General features: G+C 41.8%; 1 protein-coding gene across 1 annotated transcript in view; it reads left to right on the top strand.

The window, feature by feature from the left end:
- Positions 1–20,148, top strand: part of cacnb4a (calcium channel, voltage-dependent, beta 4a subunit) — a 238,044-nt gene that overhangs the window by 181,850 nt on the left and 36,046 nt on the right. The window contains exons 5-7 of the mRNA XM_060827815.1: positions 7,748–7,824; positions 8,782–8,801; positions 13,195–13,275. Of these exons, the coding sequence (XP_060683798.1) occupies positions 7,748–7,824; positions 8,782–8,801; positions 13,195–13,275 (178 nt within the window). The remainder of the gene's footprint in view (positions 1–7,747; positions 7,825–8,781; positions 8,802–13,194; positions 13,276–20,148) is intronic.

A 20,148-nucleotide genomic window follows, 5' to 3' on the forward strand; every position in this document is an offset into this window, starting at 1 on the left:
AAGGATATGGAAATGACCTTAGCGTGTACAAAGGGATCACTTCTGCTTTGATGATGTCAGCATCACAAGCTAACATCTGTATTGCCAATTCTATTTTTAAATGAAAGAACATTGTTAACAATGTGATAATGACAAGATAATCTACTTTTATCTTGTGGATTGAGGGCTAAACATTAACAAAGGCACCGTGACCTTTGAGGTAGCATCATAGGATCTTTCACATCAACTCAGGCAGGGAGACAGAGACTAACATCTCATCCAAAAGATAGCGTTTTGACAGTGTTTTGTTCCCTACTTATCCTGTGGCAGCAGCACTGAAGCAGCACTGTGCAATTACAGTGCTACTATCAAATGTCTGAAGTTTCTTTTTATTTTGGGGGGCTTGATCACTATTGGGACATAGTGTGTACTCCATTCCGCATTATCCTAGAAGCTAAACACTGTTGAAATGCCTGAGACTTACTGATGAGGATATAAAGCTCAGAAGGTTAATGGATGCCTGTGTGGCTGTAGAGGTTTCTTGTTGAATAAGAGCAATGTGTTGGGATGAGTACTCAGTTGCACATGCCTGGATGGCTGCATCACAGTCTAAGGTTACAGGCAGAAAACAGCCCATTAGAAAGTTAAAAAGCCATAAGACCTTAGGAGTAGAAATTAGGCCATTCAGCCCATCAAGTCTGGTCCACCATTCAATCATGGCTAAGTTTCTCAACCCCATTCTTCTGCTTTCTGCGCGTAACTCTTGATCCCCTTGATAGTCAAGAACCTATTTCTCTCAGTCTTAAATATACTTAAAATGCTGTATTGTAAGCGAAAATTTTACTTCTTTGTTCAACTGTGCTTTGTAAAAATAGTACAAAGTCTTCTGCAGGCTTTTTGCATAAAATAAATACCTTCCTGTATTTTGTTAGTGTTATGCATCTCTGTATGGCTCCCTCCCTGTACTTTATATTGTGCAGCTCTGTGTAGTTTCCTCCCTGTATTTTAAATTGAGTAATTCCCTTCCTGTATTTTATGATTTGGAGATGCCGGTTTTGGACTGGGGTGTACAAAGTTAAAAATCACACAACACCAGGTTATAGTCCAACGGGTTTAATTGGAAGCACTCTAGCTTTTGGAGTGCTGCTCCTTCATCAGGTGGTTGTGGAGTATAAGATTGTAAAACACAGAATTTATTGCAAAAGTTTACATTGTGATGTGACTGAAATTAGATATTGAAAAAGACCTGGATTGATTGTTAAGTCTCTCCTCTGTTAGAATAACCATGTTGGTTTTGGTTCTTTCATATGTAAAACACAAAACTTTTTTATAAGCTACATCCTCAAGTGAACTTTAACAATTGGTGTCATGTTGGCCCAGATAATGTATTGAAGGTGTGAGCTTCCCTGTATGAGGCTGTCTGTGCCACAGTGGTCAGGCTGATTCTAATCTAAAAAATGGATTTACAGAATCTTACATGGATTCATGCAGTTTTTGAGCAAAGTAAAATGTAATTCTGGAAGTACAGATTCACCCCACAAACTTATATCTGTACATGTGCATGTGGGTGTGTATGTCTATGTTGGGGTGGGGGGGTGTGGAGGGAGGTTATGGGTGGCTATGAAAGAGTGTGTATGTGTTTGAGTGTGAGTGTAAAGGAGTATAAGTCTGTGTGAGTGTGGGAGTGTATGTGTGAAAGTATGAGAGAGGGTCTGCATGAGTGTGCCTGCCAGAGTGTGCATGTGTATGTGTATGTACACGAGTGTGTGTGTATTTACACGATTGTGTGTGTGTATGACTGTGTGTGTGTAGGCGTGTGTGTGTGTGAGTGTGTGAAGTGCAATGGGGTCACCTGTCATGTGACATGAACCCAAGGTCCCGGTTGAGGCTATCCTTATGGGTACTGAACTTGGCTATCAGCCTCTGCTCTGCCCCATTTCGTAGTTGCTTGTCCTGAAGTCCGCCTTAGAGGACGGTCACCACAAGGTTCGAGGTCAAATGTCCTGGACCGCTGAAGTGTTCTCCAACTGGGAGGGAACACTCCTATCTGTTGATTGTTGTGCGGTGTCCATTCATGCATCACTGTAGCTTCTGCTTGATCTCGCCAATGTACCATGCCTCAGGGCATCCTTGCCTGCAGGGTATGAGACAGACAACGGTGGCTGAGTTGCATGAGTACCTGCCACGTACATGATGGGAGGTGTCCCCACGTGTAAGGGTGGTATCCCTGTCGATACTCTGACACACCTTGCAGCGTCCACCATGACCAGGTTGTAGGATGTTGTCCTGAAAGCTGGGCAGTTTGCTACGAACAATGCTCTGTTTGAGGTTTGACGGTTCTTTAAAGGCAAGAAGTGGAGGTGTGGGGAAGGTCTTGGTGAGGTCCTCATCCTCATTGATAACGTGCTGCAGGCTGCAAAGAACATGGCGTCGTTTTTCAGCTCCTGGGAAGTACTGGATCACGAAGGGTACCCTGTTGGTTGCAGCTTGTGTCTGTCTCCTGAGGAGGTCATTGTGGTTCCTCACTGTGGCACGTTGGAACTGGTGGTCGATGAGTTGAGCATCGTACCCAGTTCTTATGAGAGCATCCTGTCATGCACCTCCTCACCTGAACAGATCCTGTGTATGTGTAGGGCTTGTCCATAGGGGATGGTTGTTTTAATATGTTTCAGGAGGAAGCTGGAGAAGCATAGGATTGTGAGATTATCTGTAAGTTTGCGGTAGGGGGTGGTGCTGAGATGCCCATCCTTGATGGAGGTGCATGTGTCCAAGAATAAGACAGATACTGGAGAGTAGTCCATGGTGAGTTTGATGGTTGGATGAAACTTGTTGATGTCATTGTGTAGTTGTTTCAGTGACTCCTCGCCATGGGGTATAGTGTTGTTTGGAAGTCATGCGTAGAGAAGAAGTCTTGTTCGAACCTGTGCATGAAAATGTTGGCATGTTTTGGGGTACAATATCCTGTATTTAATCCTGTATTTTATATTGTGTCACCCTGTGTAGCTCCATCCTGTATTTTATATTGTGTATCTCTATTTAGCTCAGTCATTGCACACAGACTTGCCTCAGTGGTGCTGGTCTACAGAAGCATGATACTGTAGTTCAAAATTTACTATTTGGCTCATTGTCCAGGAGGGCGTATTGCCAGAAGAACCATTTGGTGACTACTCCTCTCTTTTAATGGTCCACTGCTGCGATGTGTCAATTTTGGCATATTTCACAGAGGGTTTCTTTCCATGAGATTTTGGGAGATTTCTCCTGCTATCTTCCCAAACACAGCTGGTCAATTATGCACCCCACTCCTACAGTCCTACTCCTATAGTGTTATCTACTTTTTCCCATCACAGTTTGAAGCACTTGTCACTGCCTGGAACACCCAGAATCCCTGGATCTGGAACCATCTTTAAAGCCTAGCTGTGCACATGGTCAAGTGCTGCCAATCAGGAGTTGTCTTTCACCCTGGACTTAGTGGCAGGGTAACCACAAACAAACCCTTCTCAGGGCACAGAGGTGGCATGTCTGACACTTCCATTGCACATCGTATTGTACATTTATTGCTATTTAAAGATGAAACTACACATCTTGCCCATCTTTAACGCCATCCCATATTCGTACCCTACTTTTCCCCAATGCTCAGTGTACATTATTGTGCAACATGGGACAAACATGGATTGGAAGGCCTTCAGATAATTGAAAATGTTTACTTTTATTCGGAAACCACAAAATGAACAAAAGACAAAATGTTGCTTTTGCCTCTGGGAAAAGACAGGATCTGCTTGCTTTCAAACACCAATGACTATAGTAAATGAATGATCACTGTATGTAGCTCACATCATCTGTAAATAGGTGTCAATTAAGTCCTGTCTGACTTGTTGCACTTAACGCTACAGTCCTCTATCTTTGCAGAAGGTGATGTTTGTCCTGCTCAATATCTTCATTTTCCTCCTTGGAAGACTGTTCCTCCTCTTCCATGGCATTCTCTCATTGTCTGCTTCAGTTGTGCACAGCACAGCATGCTGGGATTATGGGGCACATTCTATCCAGCATGCACTACAAGGCCCCCCAGATTGATCCAAGAATCAGAACCTCAGCAGCAACAGGCCTAGTGGAGCTACATACTTGGCAGAATGGGTAAGAATATCCTTCCCGAGTGAATGTCGTGAACCCATTGGATATTTGAAACAAAAATGAAACAAAGACCTGCAGATGCAGGAGATCTGAAACACACAAGAACAAAAATTGCTGGAGAAACTCATCATCTGTGGAGAGCAAACAGAATTAACGTTTCGAGTCTCGGTCTGAAAAAGGGTCACTGGACTCAAAATGTTAACTCTGTTTTCCCTCCATAGATGCTGTCAGACCTGCTGCGTTTCTCGAGCAATTTCTGTTTGTGAACTTTTGAAAGAGCCTGACAGTTGCCTGGGCACTTTTACTGGATTAATTCCTTCCTGAGAACCTACAGCTGCCCTGCACAAGCAGGTAGGAGTCATCGCAAAATGCTTGAGTGAACTTCAGTGATTGATTGCATTGCTGTCAGCTTTAAGTTTTAATTTCTGAGTGGGGCTTCCTCAATTGGTTAGTCACCAGCAAGTATTCGAGGTTCAACTATTTAAAAATCTCTCTGTTTTGGATGATTGTAATGGGAAGCCCTGGCTTGATTTCCAGCATTTTATTTCAGCATATGTGTGATGAAATTGGCATTTTGCTAAATACTAAACCAGACTGGGTTTGGGATGAGAGGCAGGATTATACCTCGAGATTTGCTTGGGTGCTGCTGAAAGTCTTTCAAATTCATTGAAATATTGTCCAGTATGTGAGAGTCTTCATTTTCCTCTGTCTCAAATTCTCACTATACTATATCTATGGAATTTAGCAAAAGTTATTTATTTCAAAATTACTATGTATGAGCATTTTAATTACAACCACGAGTAGGCCACTTGACCCTTTGAATCTTCTCAATAAGATCATGACTGATCTGAGCTCCTCACTCCTGGTAATGCCTGATAGCCTTCCCCCCTTGTTGATCAAGAACCTGTTTGCCTTTGTCTTAAAACATATTCAAAGACCCCGCTTTCACTGCCGTATGAGAAAGATTTCCACAGATTCATGGACCATCTATGAGAAAACAGACATTCTCATCTCTGTCTTAAGTGGACAACACCTTTTCATAAGTAATGAACCCAATTCTCCAAGAATATGAAAATATCTTTTCCCCATTCACCCTGTCAAGACTTCTGAAGATCTTACATGTTTCAACAATGTTCCTGTTACACGTCCAAATTCCAGCAGGTACAAACCTAGCCTGTCCACCTTTCCTCAAAAGACAACCCACTCTTTCCTGGTAAGAGACTCATAAACATTCTCTGAACTGCCTCCAATACATCTGCATCCCTCCTAAATCAGGAGACCCTGTATACTGTACTCTCTCATAGGACTGCTCTCTTAGGAACATAATAGAAGGAGAACATTTGGCCCATTAAGTCTGCATTAGCTCTTTTGGAAAGCAATCTAGGGAGCCCTGCTCCTTGGCTCTTTCCCCATATTCCTGCAGCTTTAAGAAAGTTATACTGCTAAATAATTCTGGTGTAGTTCTTATGTTAGGATGAGATGTGATGGCTCAGTTCGGGCACTTGAGAATTGCTAATTAGCCAGGAAGGACCTAAAGAGAGAGCTAAGAGGAGCCAGGAAAGGATATAAGACATTGTTGGAAGATAGGATCAAGGAAAACCCTAAGGCTTTCAATAAGTATATCAGGAATAAAAGAATGGCCAGAGTAAGATTAGAAAAATCAACTTTTCGGACAAAAGCCCTTCGTCAGGAATTTCTTGATTTTCCAGCTCATCGGATGCTGCCTGACCTGCTGTGCCTTTCCAGCACCACACTCTTGACTCTAAGCTCCAGCATCTGCAGTCCTCACTTTCACCTAGAGTAAGATTAGGGCTAATCAAGGATAGTAGTGGGAAGTTGTGTGTGGAGTCAGAGGAGATAGGGGAATTGCTAAACAAATATTTTTTGTCAGTATTCACACCAGAAAAAGACAATGTTGTCGAGAATACTGAGATACAGACTACTAGACTAGATGGGATTGAAATTGACAAGGAGGACGTGTTAACAATTCTGGAAGGTGTGAAAATAGATAAGTCCCCTGGGCCAGATGGGATTTATCCCAGGATTCTCTGGGAAGCCGGGGAGGAGACTTCACTGCCTTTGGCTTTGATCTTTATGTTGTCGTTTTCTACAGGAATAGTGCCAGAAGACTGGAGGGTAGTAAATGTGGTTCCCTTGTTCAAGAAGGGGAGTAGAGACAATTCTGGTAATTATAGACCAGTGAGCCTTACTTCAGTTGTGGGTAAAGTGTTGGAAAGGGTTATAAGAGGTACAATTTATAATAATCTAGAAAGGAATAAGTTGATTAGGAATAGTCAACATGGTTTTGTGAGAGGTAGATCGAACCTCACAAACCTTATTGCATTCTTTGAGAAGGTGACCAAACAGATGGATGAGGGAAAAGCAGTTGATGTGGTGTATATGGATTTCAGTAAGGTGTTAGATAAGGTTCCCCACAGTAAGCTACAAGGTTCCCCATGGGAGACTTATTTGCAAAGTTAGATCTCTCAGAATACAGGAAGAACTAGCCATTTGGATACAGAACTGGCTCAAAGTTGAAGACAGAGGGTGGTGGTGGAGGGTTGTTTTTCAGACTGGAGTCCTGTGACCAGTTGGAGTACCACAAGGATTGGTGCTGGGTCCTCTACTTTTTCTCATTTGCATAAATGATTTGGATGCTAGCATAAGAATTACAGTTAGTAAGTTTGCAGATGACAGCAAAATTGGAGGTGTAGTGGACAGCGAAGAGGGTTACCTCAGATTACAATAGGATCTTGACTAGAAGGGCCAATTGGCTGAGAAGTGGCAGATAGAGTTTAATTCAGATAAATGTGAGGTGCTGCATTTTGGAAAAGCAAATCTAAGTTGTTAGAGAGAAGATAGACAGATGACTTCATTGAGGCACATATAGGTTTTACAGTGAAAGCCTTTTTCCTTAGATGTTAATGGCTAGCACGAGGGGACACAGCTTTAAATTGAGGGGTGATAGATATAATACAGATGTCAGAGGTAGTTTCTTTACTCAGAGAGTTGTAGCGGCATGGAATGCAATGCCTGCAACAGTAGGAGACTCGTCAACTGTAAGAGCATTTAAATGGTCATTGGGTAGGAATATGGACAATAATGGAATAGTGTAGGTTAGATGGATTTCAGATTGTTTTCACAGGTTGGTGCAGCATTGAGGGCTGTGATTTTCTATGTACTATCATTAGTGCATTGTTTGTGATAATTTTCTTTAAATTTAGAACTTCCAGATATTATAGTGGGAGACAGTAGAACAGTATCAAAATTGTATTCTCTGATTCCAGTTGTACTGCGCACTAGCATGATTTGGGTTGGAAAATCTGTTTTGTGAATGCCCTGACTGTAAATTTTGAATGCATAATTTTATTAAAAATCAGTCGAGTCTGAACCTCAATTAGTTCACACCTCTGAAGACTGAGCCAAATAAAAGTAACCAAAATAAGTAAAATTGTTTCACAAAAAGTAATCAATGGGCCTGTGAATGATCCACAAATTTATGAGAATTCATTGTGTTCATGATATAAAGTCCGGAGAAGTTGTAAGGACTTTAAACCTGAATATAAACTGAGTAACCCGTTATGTTCTTCACTGTTGCTCTGTCCCCCATAATTATTTTTGAAATATTTTGTTTTATTAGGAAGTCCAGTGGGAACTCTTCTTCCAGCCTCGGTGATATGGTGTCTGGTACGTGGCGTTCTCCCTCCCCTTCTTCAGGTGAATTTGTTCTTGCTATTTAAATCACACGTGGAGTATTCAACTTGCAATTGCCCAACTGACTTTAACTCTGTAGGTATTTTAGGGTATTGCAAGAATACCTGATCACTCTGTACATTGCATGGCAGAGTAAGTAACACATTCAGGAGTTCAGCAGATATGACAAACCACGAGAGTAAAACTCGAGCTGTTTATCAATATATGCTGCACTCTTAATGAGTTTCTTATTAGTTTCCTGTTAAAAGGATATTGTTCAGTACAGAGCATGTGACTGAAAGTAGATCCAATCCAAAGTGGATTTCACGCTTGTTTGGTTCAACATTAATGTCATTGCATCCTGTATCTTGTTCTTCTTCCATGTTGAATTTTTTTTCGTTCATTCATGGAATATCACTGTAGACCAGCATTTATTGCCCAGAGTAAACCACATTGATGTGGGTCACGTATAGTCTAGACCAGGTAAGGATGGCTGTTGCCTTCCCTCAAAGACATAGCGAACCAGATGGGTTCCTCACCCCTCCAATAATCAGCAATGGATTCATGGTCATCATTAGACTCTTAATTGCAGATTTCCTTCTATTGAATTCAAATTCCACCATCTCTTGTGGCAGGATTCAAACTGGCATCCCCAGAACATTATCTGGGTCTCTGGATTAACAGTCCAGTGCTAATACCATTTGATTCTTGCTTCCCCCTAAGTTTTATGCCATAGAGTTTGCCACCAACATTAGCATAACTCAAACACTTGAATATAATATGAACACATTCAGAGTTTTGTTTCCACAATTTAATAATTACTATGTTGTTGATATTATTTCAAATCATGCTTAATATGTTAGCTGAAGTTACCTTTCACAGTTGAATTCTTGAGATTTGATGCAACCAAATTTGCATATTCTGATAGCCAGGACAAGAATGTTTGCTCCTTAAACAAATGCTTTTTTTCCCCCTTTGCAGCAAAACAGAAGCAAAAAGTGGTGAGTATTATTTTTCTCCATCCTGATGTTGCTTTTGTGTCTATCAACTTAATCAGTAGTTTTCTTTCTGTTACTGTCAGGCTGTCACCAGTGTGGCTGTCAAATCCACTGAAGCTATTCTAATCACAAGAGCTGAGTGTGTGTTGTACAGCATTAGAGTGCAACAAGTGAAAATGAATGGAGTTTTTGTCTCATTCTTGACACTTACCACAGACTTCTCATTGAACTTTAAACTTAATTGATGCATGCTTTGCGTACTGAAGTGCTTATTAGCAAAGGTGAGTTTTACCAACAGATGACCAAAGACTGGGAATGACTTGGACAGTTGGAAAGTAGTATCCAGGAAATATTTCTTTCATTCTTCTATTTTTGTTTCTAATTTACAGCATCTGCAGTTGTTTTGGTTTTGACCTTTTGGATTGTTTATTTTCCTTGGCTGCTATTCCTGCTTTGTTGGCTTGGTCAGAGCATCACAAATGTCTCCCTATAGACCAATAGTTAAAATAGTAGTCTGGCCCTAATCAGAACAATGGAACTCAATTTGCTTATTTAAAGAGCACTAATTTCAGGTGCTGTTTCTGTCTGTTCGGAAGAACAGTTTAAAATCAGAACCTGCAGGAAGACAAATAACAGTGTGTAATTGCCATGGATAATTGTAACTGTATGCATCCTCACGGTTAAAATTGTCTCTATAATCTTAGAACCGCAGTGCTGATCTTGTGTCTTACCAAAAGTAATATTTTATGATCCACTAATTCTGTTAAAAGGATCAAATAAAAGGCATCATCAATTTCATTCGGTGAGACACCATTGTGTGACAGATTATCCTGATGCCAAATGTTCACAGGACCACAGAATTGTTACAGCACTGAAGAAGGCCATTTAGCCCATCATTCCTATACAGGTTCTGTTGCCTAGTGCCAATCACCTGTCTTTTTGCCATAGCCCTGCACACCATTTCTATCCAAGTAATCATCTAATGCCGACTTGAATGCCTCAATTGAACCTGCCTCCACATTTCCAGACAGAGCATTCATTATGCTTTCCTGGACTAATATTTAAATTACCGCATTATGTGACATCTGGGAACAGCTAAGGTAATGTATTTAACCAAACAATGGATTCTCAAAATTAAACATCAGATATAACTGCCACAAAGTCAAATGAAATAACTAGCAGTGACAGAATGAATATTCCAATGAACATAAGTTACTCATTAGTTGGTAGAGTACTGTGATCTCAAGTTGTATATCTCAGTTCATCTGATGTTGCTTTTATATTTCGTAGCTACCGATGAAAGAAACACTTGTGAATTCTGATAAAATTGCACCAACTCGACAAGTGTCTTTGTGATAGCTAGGTCACAGAATGTCCACTGGCTTCAGGCTGAATTTAGAGTGAGGATTTCTGTTTGCATTTTTGTGCTGAAGATCTTCACATTTTGCTCTCTTGGCTGCAAGTAGCAAGAGAAAAGAATGTTACAATCGCACATTTTTCTGAATTCATTTCTCACAACTGTTTCACTGTAATGGTAGGGATTTAAAAGGTAATTAGGGCATCTACTTTTCTCTCAAGTGGGAATTGCAAAACTTAGGAACATAGGACTGGCTGTTAGATAGAACTGTTTTTTGGATGTGAGGATCATAAGTAGTGAGTGACCCATGTCCCTTTCAATTGACATAGCAACATGTAAACGTCGTGTGTCCACCTCATCTGAATAAGTGAGTGTGGTACTTATGTTGCTCTCTGTTTCTTAATGCTGTGGTGTGGAGGTGCAGGTGTTGGACTGTGGTGGACATGCTCAGAAATCACACAACACCAGGCTATAGTGCAACAGGTTTATTTCAAATTACAAACCTTTGGAGCATTGCTGCTTCCTAATGCTGTCAATGAGTTCTGCACACAGCAAGAGACCCTGGCATTGTTGTTTGAATGCCTCATGGCACTGTTTTCCTACTCTTCTTAAAGGCAGGATGTATCTTAAAAGACAGTTGGTCAGAATTTTTTTTTCTTTCTCATTCATTCACGGGATGAAAGCATAGCTGATGAGGCCAACAGTTATTGTCCTTCACTAACTAGGGCAGTTGAGATTCAACCACATTGCTGTAGGTCTGAAGTCAGACTGGTAAGGATGTCAGTTTCTTTCCCCAAAGAACATTAGTGAACCAGATGGATTTTTCCAGCAATCAATTCATAGTTTTCATTAAACTCTTAGTTCCAGATTTTTATTGGATTCAAATTCCACCATCTGCCACGGCGGGATTCGAACCTAAGTCCCCGGAACATCACCTGGGTCCCTGGAACATCACCTGGGTCCCTGGAACATTACCTGGGTCCCCGAAACATTACCTGGGTCCCTGGAATAACAGTCCAGCAATAATATTCCAAGGCCATCGACTCCCCTGCATTGCTGCAATGTAAATTCTTGCAATGTGACAGTTGGATCGACAATGACCAATGAGGTGCGAGAGACATTAGTGTTGCAGGTGGGCAGGAAGAAAGGTGCCATGGACCCTCAGGAACCAAGCTAAGCAGGAAGCAGATGAATTTAAGGGATTGAAAGGCTGACTTTGAATGGAGACCCTACTCTTGTTTTGACATTTCTAGTTCTCACAAGTGGACTCATCTTGCTGTACTTGTTCTGTAATCTGCTGTCTTACAGCTGTGTCGCCAGATGGTTAATTATCCTGTCCATGTTTTGACAATTGATTTTTAAAAAATGTAAAATTATAGGAAGGGGTACCCATAATTTCTCAATGTATACTTCTAATGGGTGAGCCACCACACTGCATGTGTATATTTAAAACATTAGTCCTCCAGACTCAAATGGTATTCAGGAATGGTTGTCATTGCAACTATTAACATAACTAATCTGTTTTCAGATTAAATGCATGAGACACAGTGGTTTGACAAATACTTAATAATGGAATTGTCAAAGCTGCATTTTCCTCTGTTCAATCAATTCTTTTCAAGCCCAGTGTCAAACAAACTTGCCAGTGTTTATATTCATTTATATGTCTATGTATATATATGTTGAGTAAATAAATAGAAAGAGCTGAGTAAATAATTGCATAAATAATTGATCAAATTCACATTTTGGGTAAAAACCAATTCTTGCCTGAGTTATTTTTTATTTTACTTATTCTTTCATGGGATACGGGTGACACTGGTTTCTAGGCTAGCATTTGTTACCCAATTGTATTTGACTGTAAGAAGAACATGAGAATGCTGCAGTCCATATGGTGGAGATACACCCAGAATGTTGTTAGGGAGGGGACTCCAGGATTTATAAACCGCTGAAACAATGTTTTAATCTCGTTAGGTTTAGCTGGTCAGCAATTACAAACTAGCAACCCTTTTTACATTTGGTGAAGCTAGCTATTTATAACTACTAGCTACATAAATCGAAAATCTTACCCAAAAATGATTAGAAAACAAATTGCAATCCAATTTAATCTTTTTTTTATTTCCTGTTTATTTCAGATGATATTTAAGAAACACATTCTGAAGTAGCTCTTGGATTGAGTCTGGCATGACGCCAGTGTAGCTAATGTTGCATGTGCGTAATAATGTTATTGGCCAGCTCATACAAGTTGGTTTCATTAGGATATCACTGCTGAACTATGGGTACTCCCACTGGCTCCATCAGTAGATTGAGAGCTGTGCAGAAGGATTGACTTTGCCTGGCTTGGACAATCGCCTATCACCTCAGGTTAGCCTGGAAGAGAAGTAGGCAGTCTCAGTGTCACATTGCATACAGCACTTCTGGCCTTCTTGACTCTAGTTAAGGCAAGGGGTAAAAAAAAAGATTCTTAATCTATGTTTTTTGAATGGCAGTCTGTAGGGGTCTGTGTAAGGATTACTGGTCTGACTGCTGGGCACAAATGAACCTGAATGTTTTTTGCAGCCTTCAGTGATACTATGTGACAGGGTTCCAACACACACAGAATACTCTTTCCTATGATGTCCTCCACTGTTGCTAAGGGGGAGTCCCATAATAATCTTTTAAAAGTAATCCTCCATCATCTCCTGGGGAAATTTCCTGAGTAATAATTTAAACGGTTTCCCAATGGATCAATGGAATCATTCAATGTACATGGTAGTCAGCTCATGAATGTATTCCATCAGGAAACTCTGCTGGATATCAGGAAATTGGTCTATCACATTCCACAGAGAAATTACTTTGGAAGGTGAGTTTCTTAACAAGATCCATTAATGTTGTAGGAACAGAAAGATGTAAACACCAGGAGGAAGATTTAAAAAAAACAGGAGGAGGCACTTACAATGCAATGCACTAAAGTATCATTGCCACTTAAATCAGATATTAGTTTGTTTTAACTATTACGATTTAACGAGTATTCTCATGCATCATTACTGTTTTTAATTAACACAGACTGAGCACATTCCGCCTTATGATGTGGTACCATCCATGAGACCTGTGGTGTTGGTGGGTCCATCGTTGAAAGGTTATGAGGTAAGGAATAGTGATGGATTATATCTGCCGTCAGTCATTATGAAAATAAACTAGGGCACTGAGTGAAGCTGTATTTGCAAATCTGACGATGAATCTAAAAATAGGTGGGAAAGTAAGTTGCAATGAGAAATTAACAAATGGATATGGATAGGTTGGGTGAATACTTGGCAAAAGGAGTTTAATATGGATGCGTGTGAGGATATCCATTTTGATCTAGGAATAAAAAGGCAACTTATTATCTAAACAGAGAGAAATTTCGGAGTGTTTTTGTGCAGAGGGATCTGGGGTGTCCTCATCCATGAATATCAGAAAACAAGTATGCAAGTACAGCAGATAATAAAAATGTTCGCATTTATTGCTGAAAGAATAGAGCACAAAAGTAGGGAAGTGATGCTGCAACCTAAAGAGAAGATGCTGGAAAATCTCAGCAGGTCTGGCAGCATCTGTAAGGAGAGAAAAGAGTTGACGTTTCAAGTCTAACTGACCATTTGTCAAAGCTGGAGTGATGCTGCAGTTGTACAAGGCATTAGTGAGACTGCACTTAGAGTATTGCATACAATTTTGGTTGCCTTACTTGAGGGGGGATATAGTTGTAATGTAAGCAGTTCTATGGAAGTTCACTGGATTTATGCCAGAGATGCAGGGTTTGTCTTATGAAGAGAAATTGAGAAGTTTGGGCAGATACTCTCGAGTTTCGAAGAAGGAGAAGACATCTAATTGAGGTATATCAGATGCTAAAGGACATTCACAAAGAATATGTAAAGTGGGTGTTTCTCTTGTGGGCAATCTACAATGAGTGGTCTTGGTTTTAGGATAAGGAGTAACAAATTTAAAACTGAGATGAGGAGAAATTACTTCTTTCAAAATGTCATGAATCTGTGAAAATCACTACCACACAGTGTGGTGGATGCTGGGACACTGAGTAAACCTAAGGAGGAGGTAGACATTTTAAATTTGTAATAGATTAAAGGTTATGGAGAGCAGACAGGAAAACAGTGTTCAGGCGAAGATGTTATCAACCATTATCATACTGAGTGGCAGACCAAGCTCAGAGACCAAATTGTTACTTAACATTGTAGCATGATTTAAACTAATTGCTGTTTTGACAACAATTCACCTTTGACCAACCAACTCAGGCATCCATTTCACAGTCATACGATACATATTTTCAATTCTCCAGTACACTCTGAGACTGCTAGCTAGTCATATGACAGGTATTTGAGGAGAAAGTGAAGTCTGCAGATGCTGGAGTATCAGAGCTGAAAATGTGTTGCTGGAAAAGCACAGCAGGTCAGGCAGCATCGAAGGAACAGGAAATTCGAAGTTTCGGGCATAAGCCCTTCATCCTGATGAAGGGCTTATGCCCGAAACGTCGAATTTCCTGTTCCTTGGATGCTGCCTGACCTGCTGCGCTTTTCCAGCAACACATTTTCAGATATGACAGGTATTTGTAAGCTCTCAATACAGAACATCATTTACTCTCTCAAAGGTACAGTAAACACCTTCACAGTCATAACACCTTGTTATATAATTTTTGACAAAGTGTTATTGAAATCTTTTTTAACAAACAATTAGACAAATATTTGTTCAGGTATAATTTTATGATAGAATGCAAACTGCTAGGTTTTGCTGTATCGATGGATACTGACTAACTGAATCAAGTTAGTAATTACAGGATTAATACATTGTTTGCTTTTTAAAACTCAGATATTCAAACTTATACATTCACGGGTTGCAAAAATATGCCACAAGATCGCAGGAATGATAGGTTCAGGGGCCAAAACCATTCCAGCTAACCTGTAGAAGTGCAAGGTCATTTACTATAAACATAAGAAATATCATGTATTTTCTCGGTGATGCGAGACTAGGAGTGAGTTACCTGATCTTTGATCCCAGGGACAGCCTCAGGGATGACTAAGGCCACAGTTTGACATTCCTGCTAGCAATAAATTATAATCTGTTTCTTTTTCAAAGGGGTATGAAGGATTTCAAATGACCTAACTTCGAATTCCAAGCTACACAAATAAGAGCTTTCTTAAGGGAATTCCTGGTGGAAATCCATTTTAGAAAACCAAGATCAAGTTTCATTTTGAGGAATGAAATATAGATTCTCAGTTACTCCTTGGATTTACCACAATAATGGTGATTGATATTTTTTCCTGCAATAATTACAAAGTAAAAGATTTGATCCTATAAATTGGCTTTAATGTGGATGGTGTGAGAAGTTAGTTCTGAAGGTTTTAAGTTGAGTAGTAATTGAAGGATTAACCTAGTATATCCCTCCAAATCAGATGTGTAATTTAAAATGCTTGTTTAATTAACTTTTAATTTCAAAACAGCACATGAAATGCAAACCTTTAGCTTTTATGAGCTGACACGTGATCCATAGTTAGGTCTCATTGAGTCATACAGCATGGAAACAGGCCCTTTGGACCAGCTCGTTCACATCAACCAGGTTTCCCAAACTAAATCAATCGAAATTAACTCTGTCTTACAATTCTGTACTTCACAACCACCTGATGAAGGAGCAGCGCTCCGAAAGCTAGTGCTTCCAATTAAACCTGTTGGACTATAACCTGGTGTTGTGAGATTTTTACCTTTGTACACCCCAATCCAACATCGGCATTTCCAAATCATAAATCAATCCCAGTTGCCTGCATTTGTCCCATATTCCTCTAAATCTTTTTTATTCATGTACCTGTCCAAATGTCTTTTAAATGTTGCAACAGTATCTGTACCTACCACTTTACTTTAGAAGGAAATTCCATCTTGTGACCTCCCAGTATCTCAATCATAACATTCATGATCAATATTCCATTTTGCACCAAGGTCTCAAAATGAAAATTAACCATATTTTGCTAACTGTTGTTGCCTCCTGTGATATTATTCTAACCCAGCATACAACAAAGAGTAGTGGGTTGTTGTGGTGCAGGAGTGGTGTGCCTACTCCTGAACCAGGGGTGAAAATGTGTTGCTGGTCAAAGCACAGCAGGGCAGGCAGCATCTCAGGAATAGAGAATTCGACATTTCGAGCATAAGCCCTTCATCAGGAATGAGAGAGAGAGAGCCAAGCAGGCTAAGATAAAAGGTAGGGAGGAGGGACTTGGGGGAGGGGCGATGGAGGTGGGATAGGTGGAAGGAGGTCAAGGTGAGGGTGATAAGCCGGAGTGGGGTGGGGCGGAGAGGTCAAGAAGAAGATTGCAGGTTAGGAGGGCGGTGCTGAGTTGAGGGAACCGACTGAGACAAGGTGGGGGGAGGGGAAATGAGGAAACTGGAGAAATCTGAATTCATACCTTGTGGTTGGAGGGTTCCCAGGTGGAAGATGAGGCACTCCTCCTCCAGCCGTCGTGTTGTCATGTTCTGCCGGTGGAGGAGTCCAAGGACCTGCATGTCCTCGGTGGAGTGGGAGGGAGAGTTAAAGTGTTGAGCCACGGGATGGTTGGGTTGGTTGGTCCGGGCGTCCCTGAGGTGTTCTCTGAAGCGTTCTGCAAGTAAGCGGCCTGTCTCACCAATATAGAGGAGGCCACATCGGGTGCAGCGGATGCAATAGATGATGTGTGTGGAGGTACAGGTGAACTTGTGGCGGATATGGAAGGATCCCTTGGGGCCTTGGAGGGAAGTGAGTGTGGAGGTGTGGGCACAAGTTTTACATTTCTTGTGGTTGCAGGGGAAGGTGCCGGGGGTGGAGGTTGGGTTGGTGGGGGGTGTGGATCTGACGAGGGAGTCACGAAGGGAGTGGTCCTTGCGGAACGCTGATAGGGGAGGGGAGGGAAATATATCCTTGGTGGTGGGGTTCGTTTGGAGGTGGCGGAAATGACGGCGGATGATACGTTGTATGCGGAGGTTGGTGGGGTGGTAGGTGAGAACCAGTGGGGTTCTGTCTTGGTGGCGGTTGGAGGAGCGGGGCTCAAGGGCGGAGGAGCGGGAAGTGGAGGAGATGCGGTGGAGGGCATCGTCGATCACGTCTGGGGGGAATCTGCGGTCCTTGAAGAAGGAGGCTATCTGGGCTGTGCGGTGTTGGAACTGGTCCTCCTGGGAGCAGATGCGGCGGAGACGAAGGAATTGGGAATATGGGATGGCGTTTTTGCAGGGGGCAGGGTGGGAGGAGGTGTAGTCCAGGTAGCTGTGGGAGTCAGTCGGTTTATAATAGATGTCTGTGTTGAGTCGGTCGCCCGAGATAGAGATGGAAAGGTCTAGGAAGGGGAGGGAGGAGTCTGAGACAGTCCAGGTGAATTTCAGGTCGGGATGGAAGGTGTTAGTAAAGTTGATGAACTGTTCAATCTCCTCGTGGGAGCACGAGGCAGCGCCAATACAGTCATCGATGTAGCGGAGGAAAAGGTGGGGTGTGGTGCCAGTGTAGTTGCGGAAGATGGACTGTTCCACATATCCTACGAAGAGGCAGGCATAGCTGGGGCCCATGCGGGTGCCCATGGCAACTCCTTTAGTTTGGAGGAAGTGGGAGGATTGAAAAGAGAAGTTATTCAGGGTGAGGACCAGTTCAGTCAGTCGAAGGAGGGTGTCAGTGGAAGGGTACTGGTTGGTGCAGCGGGAAAGGAAGAAGCGGAGGGCTTTGAGTCCTTCGTGATGGGGGATGGAGGTGTACAGGGACTGGATGACCATCGTGAAGATAAGGCGTTGGGGACCGGGGAAGCGAAAATCCTGGAGGAGGTGGAGGGCGTGGGTGGTGTCCCGAACGTAGGTGGGGAGTTCTTGGACTAAAGGGGACAGAACTGTGTCGAGGTATGCGGAGATGAGTTCGGTGGGGCAGGAGCAGGCTGAGACAATGGGTCGGCCGGGGCAGGCAGGTTTGTGGATTTTGGGCAGGAGGTAGAAACGGGCGGTGCGGGGTTGTGGGACTATGAGGTTGGAGGCGGTGGATGGGAGATCCCCTGAGGTGATGAGGTCATGGATGGTCTGGGAGATGATGGTTTGGTGGTGGGAGGTGGGGTCGTGGTCAAGGGGGCGATAAGAGGAGGCGTCCGCGAGCTGGCGTTTGGCTTCAGCGGTATAAAGGTCAGTGCGCCAAACTACCACCGCGCCTCCCTTGTCTGCGGGTTTGATGGTGAGGTTGGGATTGGAGCGGAGGGAGTGGAGGGCTGCACAGCGGAGGGAGTGGAGGGCTGCACTGAACATGGGGACCTGGGTTCAAGTCTCACCTGCTCGAAAGGGATGTAATGACATTTCTGCACAGTTTGATTAGCAAATAACTAGGCTGCACAGGTTTGCTGCTGATTACATTAACTCTGTGAAACCCAGTAATGTTTTCAGTGAACTGGCTGCTTGCAAAACTCAGGGGAACCCAAACATTGGGATCACGAGTGGCAACTATTAGTCTAAAAGATCACTTGTTAGTACTCTTAATGAAAAGTATTGTCCCCCTAATTTGTCCTGTAAATTTAATGTAATCAGCAAAAAATCAAGCTGATTTTTGTAAAGTCCAAAATTTCATTTGAGTGAGAAACAAAGAGGGATGATTTGCCATGCACAGAAGCTTGTGACACGAGCTGCTTTAAGCTGCAATCCTAAATAGGTTACATTTGATCCTTGTCTCTTGACCATCACTCATTGATTAGATTAAACTAAAGATTTTCCTCTTCAGAGCTCCCAACACTTGCCAGAAGCACAAACGGAGTTCTGGTGGTGCGCCAGCCCACGATTTTCTATTGGTAATGATCTTCCAAACTTCAAACTCTGAATATGCACTCCATAGGAATACAAGGAACATCAGCACAGTTACTGAGAAAAGAATCATGAAAAGCTGTATGGATAAGAGGAAATTATATTTCCAGTTATAACTGGAATAAACCAATCATTCATAAATTAGTACAATCCCTGCAGGTCGAGAGCCACAAAGGATAAGAACCTCTTTTAAATCTAAGGTGAAAAATCAATAAACAGTAGTTTACTTTTTATAACAAACACTTCAACAACCAAAACAAACTAACCATAAATTAACCATGACTTGTGATCAATATAAATTCTAAACTATATATATAGTTGCAGATGCAACAATCATGGGTCTAATGGATTATGAGGCAGTCCATTCCACACTTTTGGCACTAATTTGACCTACAAAATCCTTCAAAGCTCTGAAGTTTCCCTGGTAGAATGCCAGGTTATTTTATTTGAGGATTTAGCCCAATGCCCAGGCATGTACCTATCTGATCCAAAACAAATGCAAACATAAATCGCTGGAGAAGCTCAACAGATCTAGCAGCATCTGTAAAGAGAGAACAGAGTGAATATTTCATGTCCAGTGATCCTTCTTCAGAACTCAGACATGTTGAGTTTCTCCAGCCATTTTCATTTTTATTTGGTTTAGAGCTCTAGCATCCACAGTTCTATGTTTTAAAGTACCTAACTGATCCAAGTTTCACAAGTGCGGTCTTCCCAAGACAACACAGCTGCAGAATTTGTTCAGCTCTGATCACATCTATTTTGATAATGTGAATTCACTAACATTACATTCAAATAACAGTAACAGCTGCAGCAGATATCTGTTTGTCTACTCCCAACTTCTGGATGCAACCTCCACTTATCTCAGCCTGCCTGTACTGCACCGCTGGAATATGAACTTTAACAGCTTTGTGTTTATTTATCTGGTTTCAGCAATGTTTCCCCAGAAACCTTAAGGTTCTGTTTCTCTTTTCAATTGAATGGAATTTTAATTTCAGTTCCAATTATGGCCTATCTCAAGAACAGGTACATGAATCGAACTGAACTGCATAAACTTTATTGTCTCATGTATTCAAATGACTACAGTGAAATGTTTATACGCTGCCACTTACAGCATCATCTTAGGTACAAAGGTATCTAGGTACAGCTTCTTCAGTTATAAGATTAGTACAGTGTAACAATATCACCAGCGCAAGG

The sequence above is a fragment of the Hemiscyllium ocellatum genome, chromosome 7 (genome assembly GCF_020745735.1).
Source record: "Hemiscyllium ocellatum isolate sHemOce1 chromosome 7, sHemOce1.pat.X.cur, whole genome shotgun sequence".
Classification (NCBI taxonomy): domain Eukaryota; kingdom Metazoa; phylum Chordata; class Chondrichthyes; order Orectolobiformes; family Hemiscylliidae; genus Hemiscyllium; species Hemiscyllium ocellatum.